The sequence below is a fragment of the Capricornis sumatraensis genome, chromosome 20, assembly GCF_032405125.1.
Source record: "Capricornis sumatraensis isolate serow.1 chromosome 20, serow.2, whole genome shotgun sequence".
In the NCBI taxonomy this organism is placed as follows: domain Eukaryota; kingdom Metazoa; phylum Chordata; class Mammalia; order Artiodactyla; family Bovidae; genus Capricornis; species Capricornis sumatraensis.
In genome coordinates, this window is record NC_091088.1 from 40,941,054 (window position 1) to 40,964,123 (window position 23,070).

Below are 23,070 nucleotides of genomic sequence, written 5' to 3' on the forward strand. Positions count from 1 at the left end.
TCACTGGGGGCGGGGAAGAGCAGGACCAGATCCGCCCCGCTCAGCCAATGACCAGAGAGCCAACCAGGGCCGCAGGGAAACCGAGTCCCAGTCCTGCAACTCGCTTTGGACCCTGCCACGCCTCGCAACATTTTGGACTCCACTTCCCATAATGCAGAGTTCTCCAGGGGCGGACCAGCTCAGGCTGGTGGCGATTTCTGGGAGATGTAGTACAAACCTGCTCAGCCATAAGCCTGCTCAGCTAAGACATTGAGATACCGAAAACTACAATTCCCGCTGGCAACGCTGCTCCGGCCTCTCAGTTCACCTCCCTCCCCCGTGGCCTCTGTTTATGCCCCAGCCTCAGCTCTGGTCGCTAGGGTCATATCCGCTGTAATGACTGACTCTAAGGAGACCCTCAGTCCCTATTCCCCCTCCGAGCATACCTTCGCTGCTTGGCTTTTCTCCCGGCGCGCGGGAGCCGGATTCGGGGGCGTGACACAATCCTGATCCCGCCCCCGCCGATGGGCTGCTGGGATCGGTCGCCATGGTGACGGACTGTACACTAGCACAGCTTCCCAGGCCGCGGGTGCGGGCTGCCCGGGTGCCCGACTGCCCGGCTGCCCTAGGGTCATGGACTCTCAGAACTCGCAAACCCTCAACTTCCCCACCACGTCGAGGTAGGCGCTTGGCGGTGTGAGGCCGGAGAGGAGGCTTTGAGTATTTCCAGAAAGAGAAAGGGTACCTGCTTCAGACCTCTGCACCTCCTGCCTTTTTCTATTGGTCTGGGCCTCCAGCCCCACAGGAACAGTGGTACAGAAACAATCTCAGATGATTTGTCAGCGCAGGAAGGTGGTTACATTCTAGTAAAAGGGGAAAGTGAAAGTGAAAGTCACTCAGTCGTGTCCGACTCTTTGCTACCCCATGGACTATACAGGCCAGAATACTGGAGTGGGTAGCCTTTCCCTTCTCCAGGGAATCTTCCCAACCCAGGGATCCAACCCAGGTCTCCCGCATTGCAGGCGGATTCTTTACCAGCTGAGCCACAGGGGAAGCCCAGTAAAAGGGGAGGCGCACTTTATCATTAGTAACAGCCAGCTTTCTCCTGTTGAGCGTGCATTAAGTGCCAAGTGCTCCATACACCATATTTAACCCTCACAGCAACTCTATGAGGTGGTAATATCACCATTTTACAAACAAAGAAATAGAAGTCTGAAGAGATCATGTGTTTTACACATGTTTATAAGTCATGGAGCTGGTATTTGATCTCAGCCATGGAAGTCTCTAGATTTGAGCTCTTAGCCACAGGATAAACAGCTTCTTTACCCACTGGCTGAAGATAAAAAATCATCTGTAAGCAGCCCAAGAACATCCTATAGCCTTAAGGTAGCTCCTGCCTGTATTCAAAGGTGCAGCATCTGGACACTCCAAATATGATGATAACAAGCTCCTATAGCCAGAAAAGCCACAGGCAAATAAACATTTTTTAAAAAATTAAAAAATAAAACACTAGAACTCCTCAGAGGATTATGTGTTTAAAAAAAAAAAGAATTCTCTCCATCTCCTTGTAAGGAAACTGGGCTGAGTGAAGTTAAATTACATGCCCAAGAGGATTCCTGTTAGAAGATAGATGTCAGCCTCTGGGTCCTGTCAACTAGTAAGTAGAAAGTAGTAAATACAAGCTCAAGACTCTCACCCTGACTCTTGACTCCAGACTCTGTACTCCTTGTCCTATAGCACCTGCCTTTGGTATCACACCCCTAGAATGTGCTGGTAATGTACATACAATGATCATTAGAGCCACAGATGAATGCTGAAGGAAGTGTAGGCCTGCATGGTTTTATGGGTTCCTGGCAAGGGGTGTTATACCACTGCAGAATACATGAGATTCCAGTGATGAGGAGAATGTTTCTGGGAATGTGGGAAAATACTTTGAGCCCAGAATTGGGAGCTTGTTGACAGCACCTTTGGGAATCTGGCGGCAGCACTGGGAAGACCCAGAACCTGGCTTGGAGGAGAGAGGAGCCCATGTCTTGTGGTTCTGGGAAGGGTGGAAGTGCACTCCCCACTCAAGGCTCTGTCACCCACCCTTTCTTTCTCCTTCTCTGTGCAGAGCACACCTGCGGCCTTTAGGAGTGTCCATAGATGATTCCCTCTCCACAGAAACCAAGAATACCCAGAAACGCAAGCTTTCTCAGAAACGGAAGACACTGCTGGTTAGTGGCAATGTCCTGTGGGATCTCCAAATTTTGATCCCCAGTCAGGGTGTGTCAGAGGCCAGGCCCACCAGCCTCTGAGGTGGGAGCATGCACACTTGCCACACCTCACCTGAAAAACCTTCCCAGACCAGCCCTTGCCCACAGATAACCTTCTCTTGCAACACAGCATTCTGGAGTGGACCTCATTTCTTCATCCAGCCTACCACGTGCCAGGCATTGTGCTTGGTGCTGGGACGGTCCCACCAGATCTCTCAGGGTCTTTTAGAACTATGACTATCTTTTTTGTCTTTACAGCCCTAGTGCCTGATGTAGTACTTGAGTGGCTGCTACAATGTGTGCCATAACTGCTGTGAGTAGGTGTGTGAAGGCAGTAGCAAAGGATGTTCATCCACTGTGTTGCTGGCTCTGCACTGGAAGTAGGGACTCTATCAGTCTCAGGACAGTCTCTCCTTCCATTCCTGTTCTTTAACGTTTTTATATAAAAATGAATGCTGGGGAACTCCCTGGCAGTCCAGTGGTTAGGACTCTACACTTTCACTGCAGTGGGGAATGAGTGCCATCGCTGATTCTCCCCACAAATTTTAAAAAATGCTATGTTATTAAGATTTAGGAGTTTTGTTGATATGATCGTAAGATTGTTATTACTATTTAATCAGCAAACAGCCATTGTCCAAAAATCACAGGTAAAAAAACACATCTGAGCAAACTTGTAAGTCCAGCTCACCGTGGATAATTGTGGGCTGTAGTAGTTTTCCACTACACACTCAGGTGAGTGTGTCTTATGTAGAAGATGGGAACGTGAGCTGTAGGTACCCTTTGTGAGGCTGGGGACTTCAAACATCAAAAACCTGATATCAGGGCGAGAAACGGTAGTGTGGACTCTAAGCGGAGACCAAGCGCAGCCACATTACCGCACGGTCCGGATTACTTGGGGCTCCCTGCCCCTCCAGCTGCCACCTACTCAGCGGGAGTGGAACCAGGCTCTCACTCCCTTTATTTTGCTCGTTGACAGTGATACCGTACTCAACCACCAGGGGGCGTTGCACTCTCCTGCAGTCCCTCCGACCCCCGGGCCGCCCTTCCCGTTTTCACCCGCAGGGGGAAGCAGAGAGCACAGCTCACGGGAACACCGCCTTCCAGCCACCCGCTCACCAGCTGTTTGATAACCAGACCAAAAAAGCAGCGTATGCCCGAAACCAAAATAGGGTAACCCCGTCTTCTCTTGACAGAAACGGCAGACAGCACTGGAAATCTGGCCTCTTTTATTTTTTAAGTTACCCAAAATAAGCTAAATTAAGCTTTTTTTCTATGACTAAACTGGTTTTGTCTTCTCAGGGAATTTTCAAGGCTGGTCCCCCTTTGTTACTGTTCTTATATTTTCTGTTCTTTTTTGTTGAAGTATGGTTACTCTACAATGTGTTAGTTTCAAGTGTACAGAAAAGTGATCCCATTATACATATATTCTTTTTCAGGTTTTTTTCATTATAGGTGATTATTACAATTATATAGTAATTATTACATTATAGGTTATATTGAGTATATTTCCCTGTGCTATACAGTAGGTCCTGTTCTTTACCAATTTTATGTATAGTAGTGTATATATGTTAATCCTCAAATCCTAATTTATCTCCCCCATGCCCATTCTGCTATCCCCTTTGGTAACTGTAAGTTTGTTTTCTGTGTCTGTGAGTCTATGTTTTGTAAATAAGTTAACTTGTATAATTATTTTAGATTCCACATGTAACTGATATTATATTTATCTTTCTCTGACTCGCTTCATTAATATGATACTCTCTAGGTCCATCCACATTGCTGCAAATGGCATTATTTCATTCTTTTTTATGGCTGGGTAGTATTCCACTATTGGAGAAGGAAATGGCAACCCACTCCAGTGTTCTTGCCTGGAGAGTCCCACAGACGGCGGAGCCGGGTGGGCTGCCGTCTGTGGGGTTGCACAGAGTCGGACACGACTGAAGCGATTTAGCAGCAGCAGCAGCAGTATTCCACTATATATATATGTACCACATTTTCTTTATTTTGAGCTTTAAACTCTTCACAATTCTGTTTCATCATCTCTTCCCCCTCCCATGCTGTGTTTTTATTTATTCAACAAATATTTTTGTATTTCCACTGTGTATCAGGCATTGATGATACAGTGGTAAGCAAGACATCTACTCTGTTTCTGAGAGAAGATGGGGGTGCGATGATGGGAAAGAGTGGGTGTTGGGATTGAAAAGAGTATCAGGGAGAACCCCTGAGATCCTAAATATGAATAGCCAGCCTGGAGCATTCTTGACCCTGGCAAAGCATGTGTGAATATATACACCCAATAAGTAGCATTTCTGTTATTATATCATGCATCCAACTAAATCATGCTTCCCTAAATATTTATTCCACAATATTTGCTAAAGGCTACTTAAGACTATGAAGAGTGTTAACACAACACTGTAAATCAACCATACTGGAATTAAGGGGAAAAAAAAGACTATGAAGAGTATGAAGTGTGATGCTATCAATTCTGGAAGTACAGAGATAGGTCAACCCAAACCCCCAGAGGCTGGAGTCCTTCCTGAGACCTAACAACAAAACTTACTATGTACTTTCCAAAATATTCTGGGAAAGGATGGATAATTGCAAGACTGAGATAAAATAGGTAGAACTAAGAATGCAAAGAAGAGCCCAAGGAGACAGGGGCAATGACCACCCTAAGAGGGTCAGGAGCCAGCTACCATTAGTCTGGAAGGACTCCTAGAACCTGGATATGTGGGACATGGGAGGTAGGCCTGGCCTCCATCCCAGAAGAACCTGGAAGCTGGGCTCAGGGCCACAGAGCAGGCTTTAATATTGAATTCAATAATTCAATGTTTTGTTTTTCTTTAATTTCAAAGTAATTTATGCATTGTAGAAAATTTTGAAAAATACACAATTATAGATACAAAAGCACCCATGGGCCTATCATTACAGAATAACTGCTGATATTCTTTTCGGTTATTTCTTCCTTCTTTTCTGGTTTTTCATCTTATCTGGTTGTGCTTATTCCCTAATTTCAGGCTTTACTTAACCCTTGCTAAAACCTATGTTAAGCCTCTTTGTAAATATTTCATGGCTGCACAATAGTCTTCTATTTTTAGATACTTAAGGAGTTTTCTGACTCTTTTCATAATCACAAGTAAGGCTTTGAGGACCTTATGATAGAGCTGCCACTTCACCTCTGTGCCCTCTGCACTGGCCAGCCCAGACCTCAGCTTCAGCTGGCCTGCTCTCCATAGGCATAGGCCCGTTCATAGCTCTTCAAAAGTGTTGCTGTTTCCCTGAGGTTTTGGTGCTACCCAGGTAGTGGAAGTGTGGAGTCCTAAGCACTGGACCACCAGGGAATTCCCATAAGGACCACAGCCTTAGCTGTGAACCATATTAAGAGGTGTTGTCGGGGAGGAAAGACCCAGGAGTGGAAGGAGGAGCCTGAAAAAGAACATCAGGAAGGGGAGCAATGTTGTCATGGTAACCCCACCTGTCCCTTCTTATAGTCTGGTTCATTCTCCATTGGTGGCCACCTGTCCCCATGGCCCAGATACATCAGTGACCAGACCATTCTGCATAATCGAAAGCCCTGTTCAGATGACTACCGGAAGCAGGCAGGGTAAGCCAGGGTCAGCCTGATGGTGGATAGACTGGGTCCAGAAACAGTACAGGGATGTGTGCTGCCACAGACCTGTGGGGCATGAGGGTCTGGCAGGGTGTTCATGGCATCTCAGCTCACCACCCCCTGCAGTAGCTTGCAGCAGCCCCTGGGCACAACCAAGCCGAGGTACCTGGAACAGCTTGAGAACTACCTGCGCAAGGAGCTCCTCCTGCTGGACCTAAGCACAGATTCTGCCCAGGAACTAAGGCTGCAGGTCAGAACCACAGAAACCCTGCGGGGAGGCAGGGGCAGGGCTGCCAAGAAACCTTACTCACCGGGACTGGGCACTTCAGATTTTCTGCAGAGACCAGCCTTCCCCAGCTCTTTTGAGTTCCCCATTCCTGGTAAGAGAAACAGGTTCTATGACAAAGCCAGTGAGCAAGCAAAGTGACCAGGGTGGAACCAAAACTCTCCTGAGGCTTGGGCTTCTTGACCTGAGTAGGTGGCCTGGATACTGTCTCCAGTCCCTTCTGTGATCCCCAGCACCCACCTTGGGTCATTCTATATCAGTGAATAGAGCCTGAATCCTGACAGTTGGGCAAGCAGGGGTCATAAAATGTCCACCAGCCCAGTCACACTGGCCCCAAGCTTGAGGAACTTAGCCAAGACAGAAAGAAATCTGGATGTAACCTAGACTGATGCATATCAGGGGAGTAATCACCTAATTCCTGCTCAAACGGAAATGATGATGGGAAACCCCACAATTCTTAGTCACTGCCACAAGCATTTGCTGAGCACTGTCTGTGTGCAGGCTCTGGATGGGGCATAGATATGGCCTCATGAGCTAAAAGGAAACTCGCCAACAAGGAAGCAGAAGCTGAGAGGGCATCCAGCTTCACAGCAGTGGAACTAGGACTCAAACTCAGGGTGGGTTCAGGAGTCTGTGCTCATTCCAGTACACAATGTTGCTTCCAAAAGCTTCCTGTGTCCAGGTAGGACAGGAAACCACATGTCTCATTGGAGTTTGGAATGCAAGGTTAGAGCCTAAAGTGCTGTACATGGGGAGGGGTGTTGGTGAGAGGCCAGCTGAAGCACAGTGAATGGAGGAGCCTGGCTCTCTGGAGAGCCAGAGAGGGGGCCACAGGTAGAGAGGGGGAGGTCCTGACCCAGGTTGCCTGCCAGGTCTCCAGAGAGTTTAGAGGGATGGGCTCAGCTCCTGGACTGTGCGAGACCCTAGTGGTGCCTGCGGCATTTATTTGAATGTGAATCAACTGGCAGCTTCATACTAGAACCCTTCTAAGTTGAGCAAGAAACACTTAGGTCCCACTGAGGGTAGCAGCTATAGGTCAGGAGATGACAGTTTCCCTTTTCTTGCCAGCCTTACAGAGAGATCTTTGAATTCTTCATAGAGGACTTCAAAACATACAAGCCATTGCTGTCCTCCATCAAGAATGCATATGAGGTGATGCTGGGTAAGACTGTAGCCTCTCTGCCTGGGCCCAGCCTGGAAGAGGCACAGAAGATCCTATTTTGGTCTTCTGGGTTCTGCAGGGGTCTGGGGTACCTACAAACTGGGCTTCGAGGTCACCAAGCCTTCTTGCTTACACTCTTCCGTGATAGGGCACCCCAGGGCAACCGACTACTGCCCATTCTTGGAAGCATGGTGGGGTGGTATCTGTAGGAAACAGAGCATCTTTTCTATTGAGACTGAAGCCCAGAAGGGAGTGTGTAGTTCAGGGAAGTGAGGGGGCTTCCCTCCCCAGGCTCAGGAGGTGCTGGGCATGGCACAGCTGCAGAACTGAAAACTGTACAGGGAAGGTGCAGAGGTGAGACCCCGGTCCTCACTTGGACTCTGCCCCTGGTTGAAAAGCAAGTGCAGGAAGTTCTTAAGCAGGGAGTATAGACTTTGAATGGGAGTATAGACTTCTTGAGTTTGCAAGGGACATAGCTGCTCACTGCGACCTCAGATCAGTGTCTGCTGGCTGTTTGTCTTCCATGACCCCAAAAGGACTCCCCTACCTGTCCCTGCTTAGCCCACCAAAGGGAGAAAATTCGGGCTCTGGAGCCCCTGAAGGCCAAGCTGATCACTGTGAATGAGAACTGCAACGAGAGGATTCTGGCCATGAGGGCTGAGGAGAGAGATGAACTCTCCACGCTGAAGAAAGAGAAGATGAATTTGCTAAAACTCGTTGACAAGAAGAATGAGGAGAAGATCTCACTGCAGACTGAGGTGAAAAGGGAGTAACATGGTGCCCAACTCCCTGAATTCCTGCCACCCCACCCCACGGATGACCTTGAGGCCTTTGGCACTGGTGTGACCCCCTGGCTCTCTCTACCCTTCTACCTGGAATGACATACAGAGCCACCACCTGCTCCCAAACCCCGCTTCCACATGCTGCCCTCCTCCTTGGCCCGGCATTGCCTCAGTGTGGCCCTCAGTGCCAGCAGAGTCCTACTCCTTGGCTGCCAGACTTTCTCCACAGAAGGAAGCTTCGGCACTTTGACAGGAACAACCAGTCTCCTCCCCTTCCTCCCTTTCTTGCTCCCAGGCCCTGGTAGGGCCGCCCAGCACCCACCCATCCGCTGTAGTGATGAGCTGTCCAGAGACAGCCCCTGACCACAGAGCCATCTCCCCAGTAGGTGACCAAACTGAGGAAGAACCTGGCTGAGGAGTATCTGCACTACCTCAGTGAGAGAGATGCCCGGAAGATCCTCATCGCAGACCTGAATGAGCTACGCTACCAGCGGGAAGACATGTCACTAGCCCAGTCCCCAGGTAAGCCTGAGGTGGGTTTCTGCCCTGCTGGAGAGAAGCCTGACTCTCACCACTCACTCCCATGTATTCATTGCTCCTGATATTGCTCGTTCCATGCTCACTCCCAGTGAGAGATGTTCCTACTGCCATCGGGGTCTGTGGATCTTCTGAGCTGGCCTAAGAATCAGACTTCTTGTTTATGTAGGAAACAATCGCTGGCAGTTGAGACAACCTAGACTCCCCAAGGGCTGCACAGGCCTGGTATTCCACGGCCTGGGCTTCTCTAAGCTCAGTCCTACAGTGGTAGCATGATGGAAAGACAGTGGTTCTGGGACGTGCCCTGAGAGACACTCAACCCTGTCCTGGGCTACAGGCCCCAGAGCCAGGGTGATGCGAGCTGGCGGGCCTCCCGGCAGGCGTCTGGGGAGAGGACCCCGTGAAGCTAACAGTGGCTCTGAAGATGGCCCGGCAAGACTTGACCCGCACACAGATGGAACTCAACACCATGAAGGCAAACTTTGGAGATGTGGTGCCCAGGAGGGACTTTGAAATGCAGGAGAAGACCCTCAAGGAACTGCAGGAGCAGGTGCTGGTGGGCACACAGGGTACGGCAGGGCCACACAGGTGGGTAGCAAGGACCAATCACCCTGCCCACAGCTGGAGAGCCTGAGAGACGACTATGAAGAGGTCCGCAAGGAGCACGAGATGCTGCTGCAGTTGCACATGAGCACACTGAAGGAGCGGGACCAGTTCTACTCCAAGCTGCAGGAGATCCAGCGCACCTCCACACCACGGCCGGACTGGTCCAAGTGTGAAGGTAACGCTGGCCCTTGAGGCCCTAGAGACTGCACAAGTGTGGTCTGGACTCCAGCTCCCTCTCCCCAACCCCTGCAGATGTGGTGGCGGGAGGACGAGATCGCTGGCACATGCTGGCCGAGGGCAAGAACAGTGACCAGCTGGTGGACGTGCTCCTGGAGGAGATTGGCGAGGGGCTGCTCCGGGAGAAAGACTTCTTCCCTGGTCTGGTAGGGGAGTCCCTGGGCTCGAGGAATAGCCAGGCCTCACTGCTGAGAAAACGAGGTTCTGGGGGAATGATGTGGGGCTCTGCCCTGGGGCTACAACTGGCCCCAGAGATGAGCTGACATGGTTCCTTTCAGGGCTATGGGGAATCCATCCCCCCTTTCCTTCGGTTTGATGGCATTGTGGAGAACAAGAAGCCAACCAAGAAGGAAGTGGTAAAACTCCTCAAGGATGCCTGGAAGGAACGTATCACTGAGGAGCAGGTCAGATCTCTCCAGCTGTTTTAGCCTGGCATGGCCGCCTGAGTCCTCCAGTGGTGGAGGGCGGACGCGGACAAGGGCGGGGGGTGTTCCCTCAAGGTGCTAGGGAACTGGGAGGAGGGCCAACCAAGCAGTCTTCCCCCTACCCTGCAGAAAGAGAAGTTCCCAGATTTCTTCTTCAGTTTCCTGGAGCGCCACTTTGGGCCTGGTGATGCCATGGCCTGGGCTTACACCATTTTTGAATATATCAAGCTCTTCCATACCAATGAAGTCATGAGTCAGTTCTATGCAGTCTTGATGGGAAAGGTAAGCTTGGGCCTGGCTCTCTACCCTTTGTCCCCAGCATAGGCCAGCTCTGTCCCTACTCCTCTAGGAAACAGGGAGATAGTCAATGCTTCCTCCCATAGAGGAAAGAGAGTGTGTACATCAAGCAGAAGGAGACCATAGCACAGCTGCTGAAGGAGATGACAAACATTGACAGCCAGAATGAGGGGCTACTAACCATGGAGCAGTTAAGGTGAGAGACCAGGTGGGTCACCCCAAATTCCAGCCCAACATGCCCTCTGGCCTGGTTCCCAGCTGTGCAGGGGGAAGGGGAGCCTGGTGGGAAAAGGCCAGAACCTCAAGGCATGCTGCCCTTCTGAGCACTAGTAGGACTGGCAGAGGGGTGCAGGAAGATGGGTAAGCAGGCCTCTGCCAGGCCCGTCAGCCCTCATGTTTCCCTACAGTGCTGTCCTCAAGAGCACCTTCCCCTTGAAGAAGGATGAGAGAATTCAGGAGTTGATGGAGGCAGGGGGCTGGCATCCCAGCAGCAGCAATGCAGACTTGCTCAACTACCGCATGTTGTTTATGGAGGTGGGTCGGGGCCCAGGATTTGCCCAGCCCTGACCTAGCCTCTGCCTAGACTAGCCCGTGTATCTTCACCCTGCCTTGTGGACCCTTCCCAGGATGAGGAGGGCCAGAGCGTGCCCTTTGTGCAAAAGCTGTGGGAACAGTACATGGTGGAAAAGGATGAATACTTAAACGAGTTAAAGCAGGAGCTGGGCCTGGAACTGTGAGTGACCCTGGGGCCCACAGGCTCATCCAGTCATAGGCAAGTCCTGCAGGCTGGGCCACAAAGTAGCAGCTCCAGCCCCTGTGTCTCCCTAAGCACCAAGCTTGCTGCTGGGCCTTACACACCACTCAAGCCTGGGAGAGGGCATCTTGGGCTCTGGGTAGAGAGCAGAGGGTCAAGGTCTGTCTCTCTCTTTCTTTCTGGGACAGCAACGAGGAGGTGACCCTACCCAAGGTACGTGAGGCCCTGATGAACATTGATCCCAGCCTGGACAAGCAGACCCTGAACCACTATTTGAGGCAGGCCTTCCAGCTCCCCATGACGGAAATGCCAGAGGAGGGTGAGGAAAGGGAAGAGGGCACTGTGACACAGCTCCAGACTGCACTAGAACAGCTTCAGATGAGTGACATTAGGCGTATGGGGCCTCGGGAGCAGGAACCTGCAAGCTAAGGCCACTGGGGCAGCCTAAGTGCTCCCGTGCTGCTAACCTCTGATTGTTGTTATAAAATTCTTTGTCTGAACCCATGCTATTCTCTAGGTTATGCTGGGGAGTCAAGGGGAGGGGCTTGGTCCCTGCCTGGCTATCCCAGGAAATGCATCAAAACACAGCATATTCTGTTTGTGACACTTTATTGATGCTAAAGGGTGGGGAGGAAACCTACAAGTGTATGTGGGACCAAGCAACCCCAGGTGGGAACAGGGCAGGTGTTGAGTCCTGGCCCCTACTGGGTGGGGAAGACAGAGTTGCCACTGAAGGCACAAGGGATGAGCAGCTGCCGGTACTCCAGGGGCAGGTGCCGCTCCACAAGCACGTGGAGGGAGACTTGGTCAGTGACCAGGCCCTGCCTGCAGCAAAGGACAGAGAATGAGAGAATCAGCGCCAGCATTCCCACACCCAGTACCTCCCTGCTTCCATCCGCTTACCTTCGCAACAGCAGCTCCAGGTCCTCTGGACTCACGGTCTTGCGCCCAGCATGAGCAGCAAATACCTCCAAGTCGTCACAAAGATGCTGGAAGTACTTGTCCAGGCTGCCAGGAAGGTTGGGGTAGGACAGACTGTTCATAATCTGAGGGGCTCCTCTCCCCAACCTAAATGTCAAGGACTCACCACTTCTCCACCATCTCCACAGCCTTCTTCTCCATGGGCATCTTAGCATAGAAGCTAAAGAGTTTTGCATAGTGGTTCAGTCCAGCCTTGTAGGGATCTTGACGGGGTCTGGAGCCAGGGATTCGGGGCCTGGGAGGAATCCTGGCCGACAGACGCTTTGGGAGTTCTGAAGGTAACCTGGAGACAAGAAGTGAACAGAGTTAAGCTAAATGCTCCCTTAAGAGGCCCCTAATCAAAGATAAATCTTGCTGGCTCCTGCCAAGATTGGGGTCCTTGTGCTCCTTTGCCAGCCTGGGCCTACAGTTCCAACCAATTCTGGGGGGCAATGGAGATACGGGGCTATGTAGAAGCCTGGTCTTTCTCTGGGGCCCTGATGCTTCACAAACTGGACACAATGTCCCCGTCTCACTTCATCATACAAACCACTACTCAGGCCCATGCTTTGGCACAGACACTCCTCTACCCCTGCCCCACCCCTAGCTATTGCTGCCTGTCCCATTCTGCTAATCCTTCGCCAGGAAGCCTCCTCTGACTACTTATTAGCCCAGGTACTTCCCCCTGGTCAGGCTCTTCTAAGCCCCTGCAAGCAGCATGGGATTACAGATGTGCTCTCAGTGAGCCCTGCCCAGCCCACCTCAGGGTGCTCTACTGGGTCACATCTGCATACCTACAGGAAGAGTAATAACCCTATGGTGCCCAATGACAACTTCCTTCTAAGGGGACAGTGCCTGTGCCCTTCTAAGAGGCCCGTGTGGAACAGGGTCATGGGATCTTACACTGCAGTGCTTGGTGGTGGAGCTGGCTCAGGAGACTGAAGTCGCCTGGTCCGAAGGAACTCTGGAGTGCTGGGGGCCAATTTTGGACTTGCTGCAGAGGAAGCACAGGGTTATAGGAGGCTCAGGCCTGACCATCTCACCCAACCCTGACAGCCCGCAGCTCCCTTATCCTGTTCTTTGATGGTTTTATCTAGCTCCGGCCAAGCAAGGTGCCCTCTGCAGTTTCCCTGGCCCAAGACTACCTGTGCCCAGAAACACAAGCTAGGTTAAGTCCCTCCTCCGAGGCCAGGAACATAGCTGTCACTTACCCACCCACTCCCTGATCCCTGCACTGGGCCCGTTACCCAACCTACCAGAGGGGTCTTCATCCTCTGAAGATCCTTCTGGCTCCTTGGCCTCAACAGCCCCCAAGGATCCCGCTGCTTCTGCCACCTCTGTGTGTCCTTCAGGCTCTTCTGCCCTAGCAGATCCTTGTTCTTCTGCTGCCTTCTCCACTTCCCTCACACTCATGCTTTCCTCCATACTTTCTTCTGCTTCCTCACCTACTCCATTCTGTAGGGGCTCTACACCATCTTCTCCAGAGATACTGCTGATGTTTGGAAAGCCCATAGCAAGGGCTTCAACCTCCTCCACCTTTCTTGCCAGAAGCTGGGCTGGTTTCCCAGGACCTGAGTCTAGGGGACAGAATACACACTGGAAAAGCAGTAGGCCAGGGCTGTAGCTCTGAGAGGGTAAAGATGAAGTAGTAAAACCCAGCCTAGCACATCAAGGAGGGAAGAAGGCCAGAGGCGGCACCAGGGTACTGGTTTGGAGTGTCCTGGCCCAACACTGACTTTGCTATTGGATGAACGGATCAAGAGCCCTCTAAAAGGACTTGGGGGAGGGGGAAGGACACACCTATGGGCCTGAGGAGGAAAAACCACCGATGCCAATTCTTGCTCAAGCTAGTCTTGACTCCAGGTCGCATGCCCCACATACTCACGGTTGTTCTGAAGTCCAGGCCCACTGCTCCATGTCCTGCGACTGGCAGGCCCCTCCACTTCTTTGGCCCCAGAGGGAGAGGGACAAGGCAGGGAGTGGTGTACACTGGGGGAATGGCCAGCCAAGGGCTGAGAGAAGGGCTGGGTGTCTTCCAACACTGTGTCCGTTGGCACAGTAGCAACAGGGGTTCTGTGGCTCTCACCTGGAAATCAAAGGCCAGGTGGCACTCAGAATTTTGCCCACCTGCTGCTACCCAGTCACCAGGGCCTAAGTAGTAGGTCTATGAGTCTACCCAAGTGGCCCTCAGAAAGAGAAGACTACCTAGCACTCAGCTTAATCTCCCTTCCACAACTCTCCTTGCTTACCTCCCTGCTCCTCAGCCTGGCATCCCCAGGCTCCAGAGCTTGCCCCACTCAAACTGCTCACCCATGCCTCCATTCTCCACTTCTTACTCAGGTCCCTCTGCCAGAAACCCTTCTCTTGCCGTGATGAACTTCATTTGTTTTCTAGAATCAGGCTCCCAGGTCCACTCTGGCTGACCAGCTCATCCTGAAACTTAGCCCTTTTCAATCTTCCAATAAGCTCCAGCCACCATATCACACCCCTTTCCCACCCTGAGTCCTGTAGCTCTTCAAGGATACAGGGTTCTGGAAGATACTGAGGGACTAAGACTGGACCCACGAGATAAGAGGCAAATTGTGGAAAGAAACCAGGAAGTCTTCCTAGATCTACTGGCCAGGACTACTGACCATTCCTGACACAAAGGAGAGAGAAGCAACCTTAGACTCAACAGCACCTCCCATCAATCATGGAGTAGAAGCTTTCCCCATTGACTAGAAGAGGAAAATCTCAACCTTACCTGGAGGAGCCACAGCCAGGGAAGTATCTCGCAGATCCTGCAAAAATGTACCCACATCTACTACTCGGCGAGTAGGAGGTCTGCGAGCCAAACCAGGCCTCTTCACTGATTGTGGCTGGAGAGGCATGGCAAAGGTCAAGTTGAGAGAGCTGATGGGAGGGATAAGGCACAAAGGAAAGTTAGGTACCTGAGGCCTAACCCCCTTTCCAGAAATTCCCCCAGCTCCCCTAGTGCTCTCATCTTTTTGAACAGCTACCATGCTGTAAGCATGGAGGAGTACGGTCAGATTCCCTCCTAGTCAGCACCTCCTTTCCCAAGCCTCTCTTCCACCAATTCCCAGAATAAATAGGCAACAGCACCTGGTGAGGGAAGAGGCATCAGCATTCTCACGACGCTCTACAGAAGATGTAAAAAGAAACCATAAGTTACCAGGCCTCCTCAGCCTCTCCAGAGGACAGAGGAGGGTGGCCACAGGTGTTGTCCAGGACCTCACCTTGGGAAAGATGCCCCCAGTCCATTCCTTGCTGAAACTCTGACAACCTCAGCCTCTGCTTCCTTCTGCCAGGAGCCAGCAGACCTGGAGCCAGGGTTGTGGGGGGCTCAAGTTCAGGAAGTTGCAGCTCCAGACTACAAGGATGGAGCTTATCTCAGACAGACTAGGACACCCAATTCTGGCTCTTGGGGCCCCCCAAGAGACTCCCTGACCAGTAATGCCCCCAACAGCCCAGTCCAAGGGGGGAATTTACTGTACCTGCCCCGACTGCTTTCCCGTCTGGAAGGCTGGACCACCTGTGGTGATGGCACCAGCTTCACCACAGCCTCTGGCTTTACAATGGACGATTCGGGAGCTGTAGAAATAGCAAGGAGAGGACTTCCCAGGTGGTGCAGTGGGTAAGAATCTGCCTGCCAATGCAGGGGACTCTGGTGGGGAAGATTCCACATGCTGTGCAGCAACTAACCCTGAGAGGCACAACTACTGAAGCCCACACACCCTAAAGCATGTGCTCTGCAGTAAGAGAAGCCACTGCAATGAGAAACCCACGCACTGCAATGAAGAGTAGCCTGCACTTGCTGCAACTAGAGAAAGCCCACACACAGCAGTGAAGACTCATTGCAACCAAAAATAAAGAGCAAAGAGAGCATGAAGCTGACAGGGCAGGCTACCCTAAATGAGGGATATCATGGCGCTGGAGCCTGATTCTTACTGCAGGCCAGTGCTTGCTCACCAGTTAGTATGATGTTCTTCAACAGAGTCCGGGGTGTCTGTTCCTCCAGGTGTCCACTGGCTTGAACACGGGCCAATCTGTCAACAGACTTTGGGGAAAAGCACCAAGCAATCAGTCTGTTCTTTTGCCTTGAGAGTCCTTCCAGGTGGGCTCCAGAGCAGAGCTAGAACTCAAGGGCCCCCTGAAGGCAACCAGAGCCCTATAGTGGTCAGTGGGTAGGGCACTTACTGCTGCTGTATGAGATCGACGCCTGGCAGTCATTTTTGTTTGACTCCTCTGCCTCCTAGAGGAAGGTGTTTCAAGCAGGTCTCTCTGGGCACTGTGTAAAGACCAGCAACTGTGAGAATCATGTAGGAAAGGGGAACAAGAGGAATTAGAGACATATCTTCATCTGGGATCTTGGCTGAAGTCTTCTACACTCAGGGACAGGGACCTAGAAACCACTTGCCCCTCCCATAGCCGTGTTCCCAGTCTTGTGTCAACAGGGTTGTGGATGAAAGGGAGCCAGAGAAGAATGGGAAGAGAAAGGAAATACGACGACCCAGCCAGAGCGAAGGGCTGAGGAAGACTTCACAGAGGTGACTTTGGCAGAATCAGGGGTTCCACACTGATAAGTGGAACAACTGGAAAAGTATCCGTTCTAGACATTAAAACAAAACAAGGATATTAAAAAATTTTTTAAACCTTTTAAGTACTCTTCAAGGTCGGACAGCAACCTCCACATGGGTCACTCTAGCCCTAGTTTTTCCAGTCCAATCTCCTCTCAGATTCCAGAACTACATAAATGTTCCTATGGCATAACTCCCACCTCGTCACTCATAGGTGTAAAACCTATAGTGAATGGCTTCTCATTGCCTATAAAGGAACAGGAACGCCCCAGAATGTCAGCAGACGCCATCTTCCACACCTTCTGCACCATGAGCTCACCACCGCCCTCACCCACTGACACTCCCACCACGTCCGGCCAAATTCCCTGCTCCCTAGCAAAGCATGGTTCCAGTTCCTGCCTCCCGACTGCTACCCAAGCTGTTCTCTCCAATTCCTTCCCCATCTTTCAGCTGGGAACGAACCGCCTGGGAGGCTGTTCAGGGCAGATGCCTGTAAAACTGGCCTAGAGAACAGAGCAGAAGACCAGATTCTGAGCAAATATCATTCGCTTCCAAAAGCGGCCCCCCCAATGGCGCCTGCATAATTGAGTTCTGAGGTCCTGAGCGGCCTGGAGGCTCAGGGGTCGGGGCACAAACAGATGACCCGAGCCCAGCGGGGAGAAAGGAGCCTGGTCTGAGTCCTGCGCTCTGCTCTTCTCCGGAACTCAGTTTCCCTCTCCAAACTGAGTCAGCGCGGGACCCCATCTCCAAGGACCTGTGGTTGCTCTTGTGCTGGGGCAGCGGCCTCACATACCCAGACCGAGTACTCCGAGCTCGCCGCGGTGTGCGCGGGTCCGCTGTATCCAGCACCCGCCGTAGCAGTGTGCGTGTCGTAGGCTCGCTGTCAGGGCTAAAGTTGTCGGCCATCGCTTCAGCTGCCCACTTTCCCAGGGGCTTGGGTATCCACAGCCGTCTCCTTCCCGCCGCCGCATTTAAGCCAACTATCGCGATGCTTCGAATTAGGTCAACTCTCGTAAGGCAACCGCACAGCCCCATGGGAATTGCAGTTCTAGTCCTGCAGCGGCCTTCTCTCGGTATGTACAATGGTGGTTGCAAACTGGTTTTGCAGGCATCCTTACCTTGTGTGTTGTGTTCAATTGCTCAGTCGTGTCCATCTCTTAGCGACCCTGTGGACTGTAGGCCGCCAGACTCCTCTGCCCGTAGAGTTTTCCTGGCAAAAATACTGGAGTGGGTTGCAGTTTCCTCCTCCAGTGTTCTTGCCTGGAGAATCCCAGGGAGCCCGGTGGGCTGCCGTCTATGGGGTCGCACAGAGTCGGACACGACTGAAGAGACTTAGCAGCAGCAGCAGCAGCCTACAGGGGATCTTCCCAACCCAGGGATCGAACCTTCGTCTCCTGTATCTCTTGCATTGCAGGCAGATTCCTTCCCACTAACTGGGGAAGAAGCCCCATCCTTGAGCCTGGGCAAATGTAGGCAACCATTCAAAACCTCGGTTTCCTTACCTGTAAGAGGAGGGTACTCTCGCCTGGAAAACCCCATGGGCAGAGGAGCCTGGTAGGCTGCAGTCCATGGGGTCGCGAAGAGTCGGACACGACTGAGCGACTTCACTTTCACTTTTCACTTTCCTGCACTGGAGAAGGAAATGGCAACCCACTCCAGTGTTCTTGCCTGGAGAATCCCAGGGAAAGAGGAGCCTGGTGCGACAGAGGAATCCTATGGGGTCGCACAGAGTCAGACACGACTGAAGCGACTTAGCAGCAGCAGCAGCAAGAGGAGGGTGATACCCACCTAATAAGGGTATATGTGTATGTCTGTAATGACTCAAAGAGATAATGTTTAACTCAGGATCTGACATATAATAAGCCAGGCCACAAAAAAAAATAGCAGCTACTTTTGTTAGAATGTCTCTCATTCACATCTCCCACTCCGAAGATAAGGAGAGACACATTTGGGCCACTAAAAAAATTACTGTAGTCTATATGTGATCTGGTCAAATTTGCATTTGCCGACCAATGTGTCTGTACCTATCACAATAAATCAGTTTTCAGGCTAGGAGGCTAGTGAGCTGTTTGTGATCCAGCAGAGATGTTAAAATTCCCAAACACAAGCAATTTCAAGATGAATTCTGGCTCTCAAAAGTTCTGTTAATATCGGAGACTCCGTTACCATATTTTTGCCAATTGATAGCCCCATTGCTGACCTTTCTTAAGTTTTAGTGGGAACTGAAGTAGAACTTGAGTTATGCATTTCCTGTGGAGTTTTTCTTCATGATCCTAAACTGAGGGTGAAGTATCAGATACTGGAAACAGGCATGGGCACATTTGTGTTTGTGTTTGAACATAGATTAAAGAAAATATAAGATTTTTGCATCTCAAGAATTTAAAAAAAAAAAGATTATTGCGACTCAAAATAAGAGAACTGCGGAGGAAAATCATATCAATATTCTCTGTGAAGGAAAGCTACACAGCTCAAAATAGCCTGGAGTTAAAACTCCCCTCCAGGTCCTCCCCACCATTCTATACAGATAAAGAACTTTTTCCCCCCAAGAAAGGAATGGGCATTAGGATTGATTACGTTCAGCTTCCACCCGATCCCAGGCTCCAGCCGGTCTCAGGAATTCCTTACCCCAGTTGTTGAAAGCTAACTAATAAAAAATAATCATAAGAAAAAACAGACCCACCCCCTCAAAATGATGTATCTCCACATATATATGTTTTCTATATACACCTACTCTCTTCTTGATTTAGCACAGCAGCCAACTAATGGGACTGCTGCCCCTTCTTGCCTCATTAAAGGTGATCTGTTCCTGTAAAGTGCCGGTCTTGTTTTTTTTTCTGAACCTCCTTCTCTAACTCCCTTACCTTACACCCTGTCATTTAGATCTGACCTCTATGATGGCTTCCCTTGTGGCTCAGCCAGTAAAAAATCCACCTGCAATGCTGGAGACCTGGGTTCAATTCCTAGGCTGGGAAGATCCCTTGCAGAAGGGAAAGGCTACCCAACTCCAGTATTCTGGCCTGGAGAATTCCATGGACTGTATAGTCCATGGGGTCACAAAGAGTTGGACACAACTGAGCAACTTTCACTTTCACTTTCTGAGTTCAGTTCAGTTCAGTCGCTCAGTCGTGTCCGACTCCTTGCGACCCCATGAATCGCAGCACGCCAGGCCTCCCTGTTCATCACCGTCTCCCGGAGTTCACTCAGACTCGCGTCCATCGAGTCCGTGATGCCATCCAGCCATCTCATCCTCGGTCGTCCCCTTCTCCTCCTGCCCCCAATCCCTCCCAGCATCAGAGTCTTCTCCAATGAGTAAGCTCTTCTCATGAGGTGGCCAAAGTACTGGAGCTTCAGCTTTAGCATCATTCCTTCCAAAGAAATCCCAGGGCTGATCTCCTTCAGAATGGACTGGTTGGATCTCCTTGCAGTCCAAGGGACTCTCAAAAGTCTTCTCCAACAGCACAGTTCAAAAGCATCAATTCTTCGGCGCTCAGCCTTCTTCACAGTCCAACTCTCACATCCATACATGACCACAGGAAAAACCATAGCCTTGACTAGACGGACTTCAGTCGGCAAAGTAATGTCTCTGCTTTTGAATATGCTGTCTAGGTTGGTCATAACTTTTCTCCCAAGGAGTAAGCGTCCTTTAATTTCATGGCTGCAGTCACCGTCTGCAGTGATTTTGGAGCCCCCCAAAAATAAAGTCTGACACTGTTCCCACTGTTTCCCCATCTATTTGCCATGAAATGATGGGACCGGATGCCATGATCTTCGTTTTCTGAATGTTGAGCTTTAAGCCAACTTTTTCGCTCTCCTCTTTCACTTTCATCAAGAGGCTTTTTAGCTCCTCTTCACTTTCTGCCATAAGGGTGGTGTCATCTGCATATCTGAGGTTATTGATATTTCTCCCGGCAATCTTGATTCCAGCCTGTGCTTCTTCCAGTCCAGCGTTTTTCATGATGTACTCTGCATAGAAGTTTAATAAGCAGGGTGACAATATACAGCCTTGACGTACTCCTTTTCCTATTTGGAACTAGTCTGTTGTTCCATGTCCAGTTCTAACTGTTGGTTCCTGACCTGCATACAGATTTCTCAAGAGGCAGGTCAGGTGGTCTGGTATTCCCATCTCTCTCAGAATTTTCCACAGTTTATTGTGATCCACATAGTCAAAGGCTTTGGCATAGTCAATAAAGCAGAAGTAGATGTTTTTCTGGAACTCTCTTGCTTTTTCCATGATCCAGTGGATGTTGGCAATTTGATCTCTGGTTCCTCTGCCTTTTCTAAAACCAGCTTGAACATCAGGGAGCTCACGGTTCACGTATTGCTGAAGCCTGGTTTGGAGAATTTTGAGCATTACTTTACTAGCATGTGAGATGAGTGCAATTGTTCGGTAGTTCGCTAGCCCTTTGTAGGCACTTTTCCACCATCACTATCAACCTAAGTACAATATTTATTTATTATTAATAAAGTCTTGAACTGGATGATATACATGTTTTTCACATAGAAACCTTTAATGTTTTTTCACATAAAAGCCTTTTCAAAACAATTTGAGAACAAGCTTACTTTGGTATATTATTGTTTGCATAGATTGTCCTGTGTTTCCATGATTGATTAAACTTTATACTTGTGTGTGTGTTAGTCGCTCAGTCGTGTTGGACTGTTTGTGACCCCATGGGATGTAGTCCACCAGGCTCGTCTGTCCATGGGATTTCCCAGGCAAGACTACTACAGTGGGTTGCTATTTCCTTTTTCAGAGGATCTTCCCGACCCAGGAATCGAACCTGGGTTTTCTGCATTGCAGGCAGACTCTTTACCATCTGAGCCATGAGGGGAACCTTGTGGCTTTATATTTATTACTTGTCAAAAAAGAAAAAGGGGGAATTCCCTGGCAATTCAACGGTTAGGACTCCGTGCCCTCATTGCTGAGGGCCTAGGTTTAATCCCTGTTTCAGGAACTGAAATCCCACAAGCAATGTGGCATAGCCAGAAAACAAACAAACAAACAAACAAAACCCAAAACTAACAGACAAAAAAACTAGGTTCATGGGACCAGACCATGTGAGGTCTTAACAGGTTCTGCAAAGGAGTTTGAACAATATTCTAAATGCAACAGGCCACTGGAGGGATTTAAGCAGATGTATTACAGGGTCATATTTTCTCTGGCAATGATGTGAAGGACAGATTGCAGGGGAGGCAAGATTGGAAGTAGGGAGACGTGTGACAAAAGTTCTCGCCTTTCTCCAGAGGTGACAAGATAAAAGGTGGCCAGGGCAGTGAGAGTAAAGAGAAAACCATGCATTGCATTCCAGGTATTTTTTTCAGTGTAGAATACTATGTAGAAGGTAAAGTTCTATAAAGCATAATCTTCAATGTTCTGTACAGAAAGAAATGACATCAATTTGACCTCTCACCAACTTTTTTTGAGTAATGTATGTCTTGAGACTGGTAGGAGTAGAACCATATTGGTAACTGTATGACAATGAAAATATATAACAATACAATGATCTTTTGCTGAGTTTTATCTCTACCGCACACATTTTATAGACATTCAAACATATAACAAAGTGTGTATTCATGTTTTAATAGTGTTAGGTAGGTAGAACAGGGAAAAGGAGTCCAAAATGGCAGTGGCTACAAGACAAGGAAGGGAAAAGTCGGCGAAAATGAAACAAAAGAAGGTCCGAGGACCGAGTGAGGACCTCAGGTTAAACAAACAACACTCCTGGCTGGCCCAGTTTACATAGGACAGGCCCAGGGAGAGATAAACATATAGATAGAAGAGCCAAAGCTAGCTCTCTCTCCCGCGCCCTGGGGCGCTCTTCTCCTGTCTTTGGGTCGATTTGCCCTCACGCCTCAAAGATGGATTTTCCTGTTATCTTCTAAATAAAATAGAGCTGTAACGCTGAGCTGTAATACTGATTTGTCTAAGAGCTATAACATGGCCCATTCGAGACCTGAGAGCTATAACACGGTCTATCCAAGACCTGAGAGCTGCGACATGCCAAGGGAGCTTTAATGTCCGTCACTCCAAATCTTTGTTGTGACGAGACAAAGAATCACACTCGCGTGCCATCTATGGTGCCGTGACTCGGATATAACCTGGCTGAAACAACCTCCGCGTGGAAGAGGCCAAGCACAGCCGGAGCCCAACTCAGCGAAGCTCCCACGGTAGAGAGGGAACGCAAAGAAAATCCACCGAAGGGGAAGGCCCATCGTGCTGGAAACCGGGACAGCGGAAAGCCCACGCGGCCCAGTCTCAGATCCCAGAAGACCTCCAGTTAAGGTAAGAGGTCCTCGCTCCTCTGGCTGGAGGGACATGTCTAACAAAATCTTAATTCCTTTACAATCTCTCATTTCTTGTTTCCTCGAACCTCCCGCGAACAGGCGGGCGGCAGGGGGCACAATTGAGGGACTCTGGAGAGGCTACTCCTCAGCATGTCCCAAAGGCGCTATCTGCTGAGCCCTAGTAGCTGTTAAACAAGCCAGTGGGGGTTCTTCTGTCGTCTCTCTTCTCTGTGCCAAGGATCAGACCAAAGAAACGGTGAGCACCGGTCAGATATTTAGCAAAATTTCCAGCGGGCTATGAAGGGGATTCCTTGGCACATTTTT

At 50.2% G+C, this 23,070-nt stretch overlaps 2 protein-coding genes across 2 annotated transcripts; one reads left to right on the forward strand and one right to left on the reverse strand.

Annotated features, from left to right (window-relative positions):
• Nucleotides 1-526: 526 nt before the first annotated feature.
• Nucleotides 527-11,356, forward strand: TSNAXIP1 (translin associated factor X interacting protein 1). Its single transcript, XM_068992763.1, is given in 14 exon segments — nucleotides 527-574; nucleotides 576-659; nucleotides 2,093-2,195; nucleotides 7,851-8,047; nucleotides 8,458-8,593; nucleotides 8,989-9,158; nucleotides 9,341-9,389; nucleotides 9,467-9,597; nucleotides 9,730-9,855; nucleotides 10,006-10,158; nucleotides 10,260-10,369; nucleotides 10,581-10,707; nucleotides 10,800-10,906; nucleotides 11,116-11,356. Coding segments are annotated over 14 exon segments (1,782 nt in total).
• A 272-nt stretch (nucleotides 11,357-11,628) lies between these two features.
• Nucleotides 11,629-17,370, reverse strand: CENPT (centromere protein T). The gene is made up of 13 exons (XM_068992724.1): nucleotides 17,258-17,370; nucleotides 16,085-16,175; nucleotides 15,857-15,944; nucleotides 15,382-15,478; nucleotides 15,124-15,257; nucleotides 14,990-15,026; nucleotides 14,631-14,779; nucleotides 13,773-13,928; nucleotides 13,135-13,458; nucleotides 12,791-12,881; nucleotides 12,015-12,191; nucleotides 11,831-11,935; nucleotides 11,629-11,752 (listed from the first exon to the last, which is right to left on the reverse strand). The coding sequence occupies exons 1-13, from the start codon at nucleotides 17,368-17,370 to the stop codon at nucleotides 11,629-11,631; spliced, it is 1,686 nt and encodes a 561-aa protein (XP_068848825.1).
• Between the last annotated feature and the right edge of the window lie 5,700 nt (nucleotides 17,371-23,070).

What these genes read in the sequence shown, in the direction of transcription:
- CENPT (XM_068992724.1), bottom strand. Translation starts at nt 17,370, where the DNA reads ATGGCCGACAACTTTAGCCCTGACAGCGAGCCTACGACACGCACACTG. An exon ending in GCTCGGAGTACTCGGTCTGG is followed by an intron (nt 16,176 to 17,257) that starts GTATGTGAGGCC and finishes GTCTTTACACAG; the next exon opens with TGCCCAGAGAGACCTGCTTG. An exon ending in GCCTGGACTTCAGAACAACC is followed by an intron (nt 13,459 to 13,772) that starts GTGAGTATGTGG and finishes CCCTAGACTCAG; the next exon opens with GTCCTGGGAAACCAGCCCAG.